The 14,352-nt window shown below is 43.8% G+C and overlaps 1 protein-coding gene across 2 annotated transcripts in view; it reads left to right on the top strand.

The window, feature by feature from the left end:
* The window catches only part of sema3b (sema domain, immunoglobulin domain (Ig), short basic domain, secreted, (semaphorin) 3B), a 186,717-nt gene extending 173,055 nt beyond the window's left edge, over positions 1-13,662 (top strand). For both annotated transcript variants that reach the window (XM_060835365.1, XM_060835366.1), the window contains exons 17-18: positions 3,692-3,831; positions 6,746-13,662. In XM_060835365.1, the coding sequence (XP_060691348.1) occupies positions 3,692-3,831; positions 6,746-7,198 (593 nt within the window). In that variant the 3' untranslated portion in view covers positions 7,199-13,662. The remainder of the gene's footprint in view (positions 1-3,691; positions 3,832-6,745) is intronic.
* The last annotated feature ends 690 nt before the right edge of the window (positions 13,663-14,352 follow it).

Raw genomic sequence — 14,352 nt, 5'->3', positions numbered from 1 at the left:
GAAAAGTTATCAGGTGAAATTATCTTGCGTGAAGATTTACGACAAAGTAGAGCCATAAACCATCATTGAGACAGAAGCCGTTGTGTATTGTTCAGAGGGCAGTTGGTTTAATATGTAATCCCATGGGAGAGCTAGGCAGCAGTATTGATGCTGAAGTTCCCTAGCAAATGACTATCATTAATGTAATGGACACAGATTTTTGGGCCAATTGCTGGCAAATGGGGCTAGATGTTTTTTAGGATATCTGGTCGGCAAGAACAAGTTGGACCGAAGGGTCTGTTTTTGTGCTGTACAACTTTAGGACTCTAAAACTCTTATGTTGACAATAAACAAAGAAATTATCATTTTCCATTTGGCAAGAAAGCGATGGGTAGAATTAAGTTGTATATATGTAAGTGCTCAGAATATAGTGAACAGTTCAGGTGAAAGCCATCCTTTTGAACAGGTCTTTTCTGAAGAGATGAAAATGTGTTGCTGGTTAAAGCACAGCAGGTCAGGCAGCATCCAAGGAACAGGAAATTCGATGTTTCGGGCCAGAGCCCTTCATCAGGAATGAGGAGAGTGTGCCAGGCAGGCTAAGATAAAAGGTAGGGAGGAGCGACTTGGGGGAGGGGCGATGGAGATGTGGAAGGAGGTCAAGGTGAGGGTGATAGGCTGGAGTGGGGTGGGGACGGAGAGGTCAGGAAGAAGATTGCAGGTTAGGAGGGCGGTGCTGAGTTCGAGGGAATCGACTGAGACAAGGTGGGGGGAGGGGAAATGAGGAAACTGGAGAAATCTGAGTTCATCTCTTGTGGTTGGAGGGTTGCCAGGCGGAAGATGAGGCACTCTTCCTCCAACCGTCGTGTTGTTATGTTCTGGCGATGGAGGAGTCCAAGGACCTGCATGTCCTCGGTGGAGTGGGAGGGAGAGTTAAAGTGTTGAGCCACGGGGTGGTTGGGTTCTGAAGAGATCCCAATGATCCAAAATCTGCATCCGTCCCACTGCACCATCTCCTCAGTCAGTGATTTATCTGCCCTACCTTCTCATTCCTACTCTCACTAGCTTGTGGCACCATCTAAAGATCATTACCTTTTGAAGTTCTGCTCTTTAACCTTCTATCTAATTTCCTATATTCAATCTTCAATGCCTCTCAACCCTTTCCGTCATCATGTCATTCTTTCGGCTTCACACTCTCCCCTTTGACAATGTGCTGCTGACCCAGGCACCAGGGAGGCAACATACCGTCCTGAGGTCACACTCACGGCTGCAGAATCTCCTGCTTGTGCCCCTGACAGGACAGTGCACTATAAGGGATGGATGTTGAGGGCAAAATCTCTAAAATTGCAGGTGATACTAAGCTCGGGAGAGTAGTGAACTGTGAGGGTGATGCTGAGCGACTTGAGAGGGGCATCGACAAGTTGGCCAAATGGGCAGATACCTGACAGATGAAATTGAATGCAGAGAAATGTGAGTTAATGCATTTTGGTAGCAGAAATACAGAGAGACCACACAGGTTCCATGGTGCAACTTAGGGAGGAGTACAGGAGCAGAGGGATCTCAGGGATTCACATGCATGATTCTCTGAAGGTGGCCAGGCCAATGATTATAGTATCCTTGTGTTTATACTTAGAGTACAAAGACAAGAAAGAGATGCTACACCTCTACAAGTCATTGGTCAGACCACTCTGAGAGTATTGTGTTCAGTTTATTTAAGGATGGATGTTAAAGCCTGAAAAGAGTTCAAAGGGGATTTACTGGAATGATATCAGAAATGAGGGATTTTAGATACAAGGAAAGATTGGAGAAATTGAGCTAATTCTCCTCAGAGGAGAGAAGATTAAGGGGTGACCTCATTGAGGTGTTCAATACTATGAACAGTTTTGACAGGGCGAAGAAGGATATTCGGTTTCTATTGGTTAGTATCGCAGCAACAGCTGGGTCACAACTTCAAGATTGTCAGCAAGAGGGCTAAGAATGAGATGATGAGAAAGATCTTTACTCAGAGAATTGTTAAGGTTTGGAATGTACTGCCTGGGGAGTGGTGGAGGTGATTCCATAGGTGGTTTCAAAAGGGAGCTGGATGTCTATAAGTTTGTGTAGGGTGTGGACACCTGACCACGTGAGTTTCTCAATGTTAAGTACAATTTGTCATCATTAAAGGTTGACGGGGTGTCGCTCTGGCCAATGCACATTTGCCATCCATGTATTTGAGAATTCCAAACTCAGTGGCTCATAAGTGGGACGTGGCTCGTTTCTCCTGTCTACTGGATGAATCCCTTTGCGGCCAGACACCAAGCCCTTATTCTTAGATTGTGACCCATTGTTCTGGACTTGCCCAGCATCAAGAAAATTCTTCCCACATCTATCCTGTCCAATCCCATCAGGATTTTATATATTTCTATGAGATCGCCCCTCATTGTTCTCAATTCCAGTGAGTACAAGCCCAGTTGATCCAGTCTTTCCTCATATGTCAGTCCTGCCATCCCGGGAATCAGTCTGGTGAACCTTCACTGGACTCCCTGACCAACAAGAATACGGCATCTTGGGGATCCTGGGCTTTATCAATAACTGGGTACAAAAAGAGGTTCAAAACCTTTACACAACTCTAACTTGTGGCTAATTCTAGATGCCACACTTTATGAAACATGTGATAAGTCTGTAAGGGATACAGAGGACTGGTTTCACAAACAAAGAAGGCTCAGAGGATATTTTAATAGAGCTGTTTAAAACCACGAAGGGTTCACAAGAACAGCTGGGAGGAGAATATTTTCCAGTAGCTGGTGGACCAGTATTCAGAGGGCACAGATTTAAGGTGACTGACAGCAGAACCACAGGCAATATGAGCAAAACCCATCTTTCCATTAATGGGTGGTGAATATTTGGAATGTACTACTTGGTCAGATGGTGGAAACAGAATCAAAGACAGATTTTGGAATGTAGGAATACAGGAACAGGAGTAGGCCATTCAGCCCCTCTAACCTGCTCCCTCATTCAATGAATTCTTAGCTGATCTGCAATCTAAATTCATATACCTGCCTTGTCCACGTATCCCTTAATACCCTTGCTTAACAAAAAATGTATCTATCACAGATTGAAAATGAATAACTGATCCAACATCAACTGCTATTTGTGGAAAAGAGTTCCAAACCTCTCCCACCATTTGTGTGTAGAATTGCCTGCCAACATCTCTCTTGAACGGTCTGGCCCTAAGTCTCAGACTATACCAGTTCTAGAGTCCCTGACCAGTGGAAATAGTTCCTCTTTATCTACCCTGTCTTCTCCTGTTAATAGTTTTGATCAGATCACTGCTTAACATTCTAAATTCTAGATAGGTCTAATTTGCATAATCTCTCCTCATGACTTAACCCAGCTATTCTTGCAAACCTATATTGTACACCATCCAAGGGCTGGTATATTTTTTTCTAAGGTATGCCGTCCAGATTAGGCAAAGTCTAAACTAGGGTTTTGTGTAACTGCAGCATTTCAAAACTTGGAGTAATACTCAGAGAGTCAAAACAGCAAGGAAAGGTGGAAATAGCAGGGAAATCATGCAAATTAATTTGTTTTTTTTTAAACAAGAGTTAGGGTGCATTTGATGGATCGAATGGCCTTGTTCTGTGGCGATCCCATGATTCTCCAATTCAATGTGATACAAACCGATTGGATTCCGTTGTTTTGCTGCTTTAGTATAATGGGTTTTTTTCTTGAACAGATCGCCATCGTCACAGGGTCACAGAGAAGAAGCTGTATGGTGTTGAAGGTAGCAGTACGTTCCTGGAGTGTATCCCCAAATCCCTACAAGCGCAGGTCACCTGGACATTCCAGAAACGTTCAGGAGGACCGAGAAATGAGGTACACAAAATTCCCAGGGAGCAACAAATGAGAAGCCATCTTGCACATTTTTAACTCGAATGCTAACCAGACATTCTAACAAGCTGATTTTAATTTTAACCTGCGTGCTGCATGATTTTATTGCCATGTGTGTTTATCTATGCTCCTAGATATGAAAACACACCCTCATTTACTGAATGCAGAATTTCAAACATTTCCTACTCTCCTACGTTCTGCTGTATTTCGGTTTGTACTCCTCTGGAATAGGGTCTCAAATCAGGACTGAAGCTCAGTAATCAGGGCCAATATTGCAGTGCAGTACTGGGGAATCGGAGGTGGTGTCCTTTAAATGAGACTGCCCATCTGCCTTCTCCTATGGATGTAAAACATTCCACGGTCGCGTTAGATTAGATTAGATTACTTACAGTGTGGAAACAGGCCCTTTGGCCCAACAAGTCCACACCAACCCTCCCAAGAGCAACCCACCCAGACCCATTCCCCTACATTTACCCCTTCTCCTAACACTACAGGCAACTTAGCATGGTCAATTCACCTGACCTGCACATCTTTGGACTGTGGGAGGAAACCCACACAGACACAGAGAGAATGTGAAAACTCCAACCAAGACAATTGCCCAAGGTGGGAATTGAACCCAGGTCTCCGGCGCTGTGAGGCAGCAATGCTAACCACTGTGCCACTCATTTTCAGACCAGAGAAGAGGAGTTATCCCTCATACCCAATACTTATTCCTCAATCAACATCCTAAAAACTGGTTATCTGGTTCCAATCACATTGCTTATTATTGAGCCTTTCAGTGTGCAAATTGGCTCCTATACTTCCTACATTAGTACAGTGACTCCACTCCAAAAAGTACTCGGTTATAAAACAGTGGTGAAATCTGGTGGCTATGTCAATGCAGTGGATTTTCTGCTGAGTTCACGTATGACCTCCAAGCGGTTATCGAGAAATTCTCTCTGTCTTAGGAACAGAGGAGCAGGAGTAGGCCATTCAGACCCTCTAGCCTGCTCCATCATTCAATAAGAGGCTGAATAGGCTGTGGCTGTTTTCTCTGGAGCGTCGGAGGGTGAGGAGTGACCTTGTCGGTGTTTGAGAGGCATGGATAGGATAAATAGACGAGGCTGTTTTCCCTGGGTTGGGGGAGTCCAAAACTATAGGGTATAGGCTTAGGGTGAGAGGGGAAAGATTTAACAGGGACCTGAGGGGCAACGTTTTCACACAGAGGGTGGTGTATGTATGGAATAAGCTGCCAGAGGGAGTGGTAGAGGCTGGTTCCGATGACAACATTTAAAAGGCATCTGGGTGGGCACATGCATAGGAAGGGTTTAAAGAGATATGGACCAAGTGCTGGCAAATGGGGCTAGATTAATTTAGGATATCTGGTCAGCATGGGCGAGTTGGACTGAAGGGTCTGTTTTGGTGCTGTACATCTCTATAACTCTTGCGACTATTTGACTTGTGTATGTTTAGAATGTCATCAAATCATCTCCCTGCATCCACTATTAGTAGGCAGGTGATAACTAACCACCAATCTGAATTTAAGATTTGTCAGTGAGGGGTTTGCACGCTGCAGTGGTAGTGTCCGGGCCTCTGAGCCAGGAGGCCTTGATTAAGTCCCACTTGCTCCAGAGTTGTCATGATACCTTCAAATAAGTTGATTGGAGAATATTTGGAATGGTTTGTTGCCTGGAAGTCTGGTTTTATCGATTGGAAGTGCCAGTTATGGGGTAGGAAAGAAGGTGTGTCACATCCTCTGCTTCACTCCCACCTTTGGGTTTCCTGTATATCTGACTCCTCAACACTTCTGAAGAAAATGCAGCAGTGGAGGAGGCCATTCAGTCTGTCCTGTCCGTGCTAGTTTCCAGACGGAATGCTCCAATTTATTGCCCCAACAGCAGCATTATACTCCATCCGCATGCTATCGATATCCTGGGGATTACCATTGACCAGAAATTGAACTGGATAAGTGATATAAACTCTGTGGCCATAAGGGCAAGTCAGTAACTAGGAATCATCAAGGGAAAACTCACTTCCTGAGTCTTCAAGCCCTATTCACAAGCACGGGATGAGACAGGACACTCCCATATGCCTGGATGAATGCACTTCCAAAGACCCTGAAGAAGTTTCCAGGACAAAACAGTCTGTTGGCTTGGCACAGTCTCCAAAAATATGCACTCACTGCACCACCAATGCTTAGTTACCAGCAGTCTGAACCATCGACAAGAAATTACAGCACTTAACAGGCATCTGGATGGGTACAAGAATAGGAAGAATTTCGAGGGATATGGGGCAAACGGGACTAGGTCAGTGTAGGAATTTGGTGGGTGTGGACCAAGGTGTCTGTTTCCATACTGTACAACTCTGACCCATTGTAGGTAAAATTTTGTCTGGTTCCAGTCTGGTTCGGCCATATAAAAGAGGAACCTCGGTTATTCGAACGCCATGGGTGGGGGAGTATTTTGTCAGATGATCTTGTTTGGATAGTCCGAAACTTGGATATTCGATGTTTGGATAACCGAGGTTCCTCTGTGTTTGTTTATATATACGCAGTAGTCCTCCTGTATCAGCAGGTGGTACATTCCAAGACCTACCACTGATGCCCGCGGACAGTAGTGAACCCTATATAAAAGTTGTTTTTCATTTACATGCATGCCTATGACAAAGTTTAATCGATTAATTATGCACAATAAGACACTAACAACAGTAAGTCACTCAGATTGAATTGCCGCGCAATTTGAAACTTATGAATTGTTTATTTCTGGAATTTTCCATTTAATATTTTCATGCTGTGGTAAACCGCAGATAACTGAAACGGTAGAAACTGAATCAGCAGATACGGGTTGGGGCGATGGGGGGGTTCTACTGCATCTATCTATATATATTCACTACTCACACTGGGGTATTTGATTTCTTGCAGGTTCGTTTGGATGACCACATCATTAAGACTGACCGGGGCTTGCTGCTGAGGAGTATACAGCGCAAGAACTCTGGCTCCTTCTTCTGCCATTCCATGGAGCTGGACTTCACCCAGACTCTCATGCACATCTCCCTGGAGGTGATCAAGCTGGAGCAGGCCGAAGAGCTGCTCCGCAAAGAGCCAGCGCTGAGCCGGGGCTCCTCCTTCCCCAACCAGAAGGTGTGGTACCGGGACTTCCTGCAGCTGGTCGACCACCCCAGCCTCAAGACGGTGGACGAGATCTGCGAGCAGGTGTGGAGACGCCGGAGCAAGCAGCCCAAACACAAGCGCACGCCAGGCCGCCACCTCCAGACCAAGTGGAAGCACCTGCAGGAGGCGAGGAAGGGCAGGAACCGGCGAACGCATGAGCTGCTGCGCGCTGAGCGGGCTCCCCGTAGCGCTGTCGTGCAGTGACCGTCAGCGAGAGGAGAAACCAATCGACGGAACAATCCCAGGAGTGATGGCAAAGACTGAAGTGATGTCCAGTGGGTGTGTCTCGCACCGACTTTCCTCGCACAACGTTTACATGAACCACTGAGTTCTCTCGCTATTGAAACCACTATGACACTAACATCCATCACTTGCGTTCTTACGTGTTAGGAATTACTGCTCATATTTAAGGCTATGGATAGCAATAATAAATACTAGGGCTTATTAGGATAGCCAGCAACCTCTTGGGTTGTGGGAGGCTGGTTCTGTCCCTTTGGGCTTCATGATAGATGCATCTTGTGCCTTGGGAGAGTCTTCCCTCTCTTTCCAGTATTGTCAAGAACATTGCTCAGAGAGACTGGAGACTGGCGTCGTGGGGATAAGGGCTTGCTGGCTGGCCAAGAGTTTTTTTTAACCCTTTGAGGCTCACATAATCCAAATCCCACCAATGAAGGTGTCATTGTGAATGGGAAAATTGATGAAACATTCATGTGATGGAAGCCAAGCGCTCTTGCTTCTGTGCCCATTGGCAGTTATGATATTTACGTAGCTTTGCTGTCTCCTATGTCAACCCAGTTGAATTACGTTCCAAATGGTTGACAAAATGACCCAGTAAATTGTTTAGGTTTGGATATATATGGGCTGAGAAAGGGTTAATTGGAGATTCAGAGAGCTCCTGAAGGAAGTGGTGCTCTAGCGAAACTTTCCCTCTTTCCTCTTTAGGTTTGACCCTAGAGCAAGGTGTTGGTGCCTATGGGACTTGCTGCTACACTTCACGCATCTCATTTGTTTAAGCTGGCATTGCATTGTACAGTCGCAAAACTTTGCTCAATTCTTCACCTTTCATCACTCCATGCTCTGGACATTAGAAGGGTCCGCTCACAATGAATGTACAGCGCAGTAACAGTCAAGAATTACTACACACGCACAAGAAAATATTTCATGGAAAGTGCCTTGAAAAGTATTCGGGCCTGGCACTGGGAACTGACAAGAGAATGAACCTTTATTCATCTCCTCCTTTGAGCTGAAACGCAACAGTGGTGACTTCGTGGAAGGGTTAGTCAAAGTCAAGAGTGGTCCTGCTACCTTCCTCCTGTACGAAACCAATTATGTTCTTGCCACTGCTTAAGGAGGGGGAGAAGAGGGGCTGAGGGTGGGATGGGGAGGGGAGGGGGGTGTGGGGGGTAGGTGGTGGTGGGGTCGCATCAGACAAGTAACTAGCACAGAATACAGGGCAGACGACATGTTTGGCATCATGAGCAAGGTCAAAAATTCAACGGTTATTCATGTATACTCAGCCCGCTATTGAACCCAAAATTTCAACCTGTATGGAGAAAGATTACAACTGAGGCCTTACAGACTTTCCATTGGGAGTCATCTATGAATGTCAAAGGGTAGTGACGAGTGCCGTATTATCTGTGAGGGACTATTTGTATTATGCATTGAGGTACTAAATTGTCACTGTTCAAAGTTTCCAATAAACTGTTTTGATCACTAAAGCTTAGGTTTAAGACAAATTGTGTGTGCATGACCGTGAGCTGAATAGGGGTCAAACTAACAAGTGTTAGAACGTTTGCAATGGTACTAACAATGAATGAAATTAAGGAAGACTGAAGTCAGAAGCATGGCAAAACACTTTGCGAGCAGCCAGTTCCTTGATGCCCACTTGCTGATTCGAACTCTGAGCAGAAAGGGATTGGATGGAAGTTGCTGAGAATGGAAGAGAGTGGGAGATGTTAGTAAGAAGCAAGGAGGAGATGTGGATCTGTGCATCAGGGCTCAGGTACAAGTGTAGCGTTTGCAGGAAGTTTTTCTACAGTAACATTTCTGATGAGGTGAAGGGGCACAATTCAGTTTTGGATCCTGAAAAAAGTGGCCACAAGGACAGAGCAATCATCCAAAAATTAAGCTCAGGAATAAAAGGTAACTAAAACTCTTAGAAAAATGGTATGGTGGTTGGTACTGGACAAATCGAAAAATGAGGTTGAAAAAGAAACTGTGTTTGATTATTAATCAGTTATTAACCAAAGTCCTCTTACTCTTTTAATCTTATCTCTTTATTTGTATCTCTCTGTCTGTACCTGTTTGTATATTTGTCTCCCATGTATCACTGTCTGTCACCCTCTATTTCTGTTTCTGTCTCTCACTCTTGGGGAATTGGGAGAAGTTTCGGTGTTTTGATCTCAGCAATGAAGAGGGAAGAGGACAGGGAGTTTGATCCAGTAGATTTCTTGTGTCAAGGCAAAATTCTGCAGATGCTGAAATTCTGAAACAAAGAGAAGGCTGGAGAAACTCAGCAGGTATGGACACATCTGTGGAGAGGGAAACAGTTAATGTTTTGAATCCAATTTTACTACTACAGAACACATTTTAGATTTCTTGTGCCCTTGTCTCTTTCTAACTCTGTCTTTTTCTTTCTCTCTCTCCCTCTATCTCTCTCTCTCTCCCTCTCCTATACGTATATTCCTCTTTATCTCTGTCTCACTGTATCTAAGTCTGTCTCTGTATCTCTATGTCTTTATATATTTAACTCTCTATCTCTATATATCTATCTATCTACCTCTCTCCTTATCTAACCTCCCATCTCTGTCTCTCTGTATATATATCTATCTATCTCTCTATCCTCCTCTCTCCTATCGATCATCTCTATCTATCTATCTATCTGTCTATCTATCTCTGTGTACACTCTGTCTGGACGTTACTTTATGTTAGGTCTCATGAGTAGAACTAGGGACAGAACTAACACCAGTTTGATATCAGATACTGTGATATAGGATATTTTAGAATCTATCAGGATAGTTTTATTCACCATTAATTATCTTGTGATATTAATTATGTGGTTAGATGAAAAATGTATTTGGTGAGAACTTAGTTTGCCCAGAATACAGTTTGCTCTCAAACTGAGTGATAGGGATCACTTCTGGTTACGTGACTGCCAAAAGGAAAGATAGTGGAAGGGTAGGAGAGATTTGAAAATGTACTGAAGAACTATCTCACTGCTGTATTTGTGGTTGGTCTGTTGAAGAATGGCTTTTGGCATTTGCTGCCACTTTGTGTGAAGTGTAGTTCCTTTACTTTAGCGATAATTAATCAGACATTGCATGAAAGTTCAAACAGATCATTTGGGTATGAGGCCTTTTCTATCTGTCATGGGTTGGAAATGACTGAGACTTGAATGTTTTGCAGTGAGAAACATGTTTAACAAAGCAATTTAAATAGTGTTTCTAGGAGCAGTTGGGAGGTTTTTCGGGGAGGGGTTACAGAGGCTATACTTGCTGTTCCATCACAAATGGAGCAAAGGGATTGGCGGCTGAACGAGGTGCAGAAATCAGAGGATGGAAGAACATGGGATGGCGGTAGGATACAGGAGTTGATGGAGCAAGGATTGGGATAAAGACTGTAGAAGAGATTGAGGACTGGGGAGGTAGATCAAGAGAATTTGGTGGGGGAAAGGATGAAGGTGGCACTGGGTAGAATTTGTGTGGATTGGAAATCGGGAAGCCAGTGAAGAGGGATATATGCTGAAGATAACCTGACTGTAGTGGAAATAGGAGAAAAGGGAATTCCATATGATGGGAGATGGGTGAAGAGCTGGGGATAGAGGTGAACGGTCATAAGACACAGGAGCAAAAGTAGACCATTCAGCCCATTGAGTCTGTTCTGCCATTCAGTGAGATCATGGCTGATTTGATAATGCTCAATTCCATTTTCCTGCTGTTATTTCCCCCAAAACCTCTTGATTCCCTTACTGATTAAAGATCTTTCTATCTCAATCTTGACTATGACCCAGCATCAATAGCCTCTGTGGTAAAGAATTCAGCTCAGAGAGAAGAAATTCCTCCTCATCTCCATCTTAAATATGTGTCCTATTCTGTCATGGAGGTGGAAATGAGCAGTTACAATGATGAGAGGCAAAGCAACGGATCAAATAAAGTGACCAGGTCAAACAAGTATTTGGAAGGTGGTAGCTGTCACTGTTGTAGTCTAATCCCTCAGTATTTACATAGGACACCACGAGTCTTGGAAAAGCAGTGAGTACTTGTATTAACCACTGCTCATCGAAAATAGATAACCTTTCTCTTCTGTCTACGCTTGAACCTGGGTCTCGAAGGACAATATTTTTGGACACATCTATCATTCTTTATTTAACCTTGGGTTTCATACTTGAAACAATGGACGTTTAGTTCTTGTCCAACTACCTAGCCTTACTCATTGTCTAGAGATTGCAATAGAGACCAGACAATATTCTGAACTACTGAGCTACCTGGTCTCCCTGGAAGTGATTGAATAAATATGATGGACAGGGGAAAAACAACAATGGGGCCCATTGATCTCTAGACATCCTGATGCCCTCCCACACCTGCTCCTAATTCATATCTGAGGAAATTGGGAGTCAATTAATGGGGCTTGGCAGGAATGTGGATTTGAGGCCACAATTGAAGCAGGCATGACCTTATTGAATGGTAGCACAGATAAGTGGGGCAGAATGGCCTACACCTGCTCCCCATTTGTATGTGAGGAAAAGTGGATGAATGTAAGTATTATGATTCACAATTGCCCAGTAACCAGCAGCTACACAATCTTCTAGATGAGGCAGAAAAACCAGGTTCAAAAACATTCAAGTCCAACGTTGCATGGGGTGAATCTGAAAGTGAACTGACTTGCTCCCTGCATGTATTTCAATCTAGTCCAAGGTGTAATGCATGACTTCTCTGACTCAGGGTTCCATCTGCTCTTGGCAATGCTGTGAATTCTGTCCCAAGTAAGAACTCTCTGTTGGAAGTAGGCAGTGCATGAACCAATGACTAGTTCCAGATGTTTACCATCCTTTGAGAAATGACAGAACATCCTGACATCGAAACTTGGTTCTGCCCCTGTACTGTGTTAACCTTTGATCTCTGGTCCTCCACCATCCATCCACTTGCAACAATCTATCAATATGTACATTTCATTATTCTCCGTTCTTTATTTTGAACATGTAGATGGCTGTGGTTGAGTCCGTACCTCTGGGCCAGATTCAACTCCCAGATGCATCCCATGTGTCATATCATCTTTGAACAGATTGATCACAAGTACTTAGTTTGAACATTTCAATTGGATTACCTAGATTATAGGCATCCTAAGAGCTTAGCTGACATCAGTAAATCCACCTCTGCAACTTTGTCTGTAGAAACTATACCTGAAGGGCACACATTGGCAAACCCAGACCTTTGAGTTGTGTTGGTACCCGATTATTTTTGACAAAGTACTGGAATGTTTGCCGTCAGCAAGGCTAACTGACTGCCTCTCCTGCTCTAACCATTGGAGTATTGGAAGGAATTGCAGCTTGACATTCAACCTATTTTGTCACATTCGAACCCAGCTCCCTTGGCTGTCAAATCCTAGGGTGGGTCTCCAACCCAGGTCTGCTGGCTCTGCGCTGGGACCCTTCCCACTGCGCCAGTTGTTGTGTGCCCCCTTTGATCCCAATGTTAGCCATTGGAGGGGTCCAAAACTAACACACATCCCAAGTGAGGTCTAACTGCTGTCTCATGCGCAACAAAATGCTGTAGTTTGTTTTTGATTGGAACATCTTGATGTTATAACCTCACACCCTGTTTGCTTTTACTAGTGTTTCACAATGCTACTTATGAATCTTGAGAATTATGTACTTTAATATCAATATTTTTTACAATATCCCTTGTTGGGGCTTGTTGCAATTGTCCATGGACAGTACAATTTTAGATGAGCAGTTGGTTATAGAAGGTGCAACTTTCCACGGTTACATGACATTGATCAAACGCAAGCCCATTCCCTCATTCACTGCGGTGGCTCAGTAGTTAGCGCTGCTGCCTCATAGTGCAAGGGACCCAGGTTCAATCCCAGCCTGGGACGACTGTGTGTGTGTGTGTGGAGTTTGCACATTCTCCTCATGTCTGTGTGGGTTTCTGTTTGGTGCTCCAGTTTCCTCCTACAGTCCAAAGGTGTGAAGTTTAGGTGGATTGGCTATGCTAAATTGCCCATAGTGTCCGGTGATGTGCAGGCTAGGTGGATTAACAATGGGAAATGCAAGGTTACAGGGATGGGATGCTCTCTGAAGGGTTGGTGTGGAGTTAATGGGCCGAATGGCCTACTTCCACACTGTAGGGATTCTATGATTGCATAAAAATCAGCTTGCTGTAGTTTAACCTCACTACAGGCCTAACACACTTACAGAGCATTAACTAATATGCAATGGTCTAAGGGTGATATTAATGATTCATACTAAAATGCTGACTAATATGTTTCCATATTGTGTCAGAGCTCACTGTCTTAAACCAAAGATTATGTAAACAGCCAGGCTCTGAATTATATCCCCTGGGTTCATTGAATGGTGGTTTAAGGAATACACATGCCTTTTCAATACTGTACAGACAGTGATGTGGTTTTTAATTATTTTGCATTAATGTCTAAATTTTCTGTTAATAAATGTTTATCATATCACTCAACATGAAAATCTGACATGGCCTTGTTTATAATCTACATTGTTAAAAAAAAACACACAACACCAGGTTATAGTCCAACTGGGCTATTTGGAAGCACAATCTACATTGACAGTAGCATTGGATTAATGATCCGGGGCCCGGCAACTGGGGAATTTAAATTCAGTTAATTCAATCAATCTGGAATTAAGGTAAAAAGGCGAGTCTCAGTCTCATGATTACATTGATATAGAAGCTCAGCGAGTTTGCTTTGAGGAAGGAGATCTGCCATTTTTACCTGGTCCTACCTGCACGTGACTCCAGGTCAACAGCAATGAGGTTCCTAACTCCCCTCTGTAGCCGAGTAGTTCTATTCATGAAGATGGTTCACTATTTGCTTTTCAAGAGAACTTAAGAATGGGCAAAAAATGTTGGCAATGCTGCTAATGAGTGTGAATGACTTTTTAAAAAATCATTAAAAATAATATGAGGAGATGTTGACCCACATGGTATGGAACCCACCTGCGTTAATTGTGACATTAAACAGGTCTGTTGGAAACCATCGACAGGATCAACCACCTTGATATTCACTCAGTCATCACCGTCATTTGAAAACGGGAGAACTCCTGATGCCTAACAAAACTAGACAGGGGAAATGTGGCGAGGATGATATTAATGACTGGGGAGTTCAGAACCTGA

This window comes from Hemiscyllium ocellatum, chromosome 14 (genome assembly GCF_020745735.1).
Source record: "Hemiscyllium ocellatum isolate sHemOce1 chromosome 14, sHemOce1.pat.X.cur, whole genome shotgun sequence".
Taxonomy (NCBI): domain Eukaryota; kingdom Metazoa; phylum Chordata; class Chondrichthyes; order Orectolobiformes; family Hemiscylliidae; genus Hemiscyllium; species Hemiscyllium ocellatum.
The sequence above is the reverse complement of the archived record's forward strand: the minus strand, read 5'-3'. Positions and strand labels throughout refer to the sequence as shown.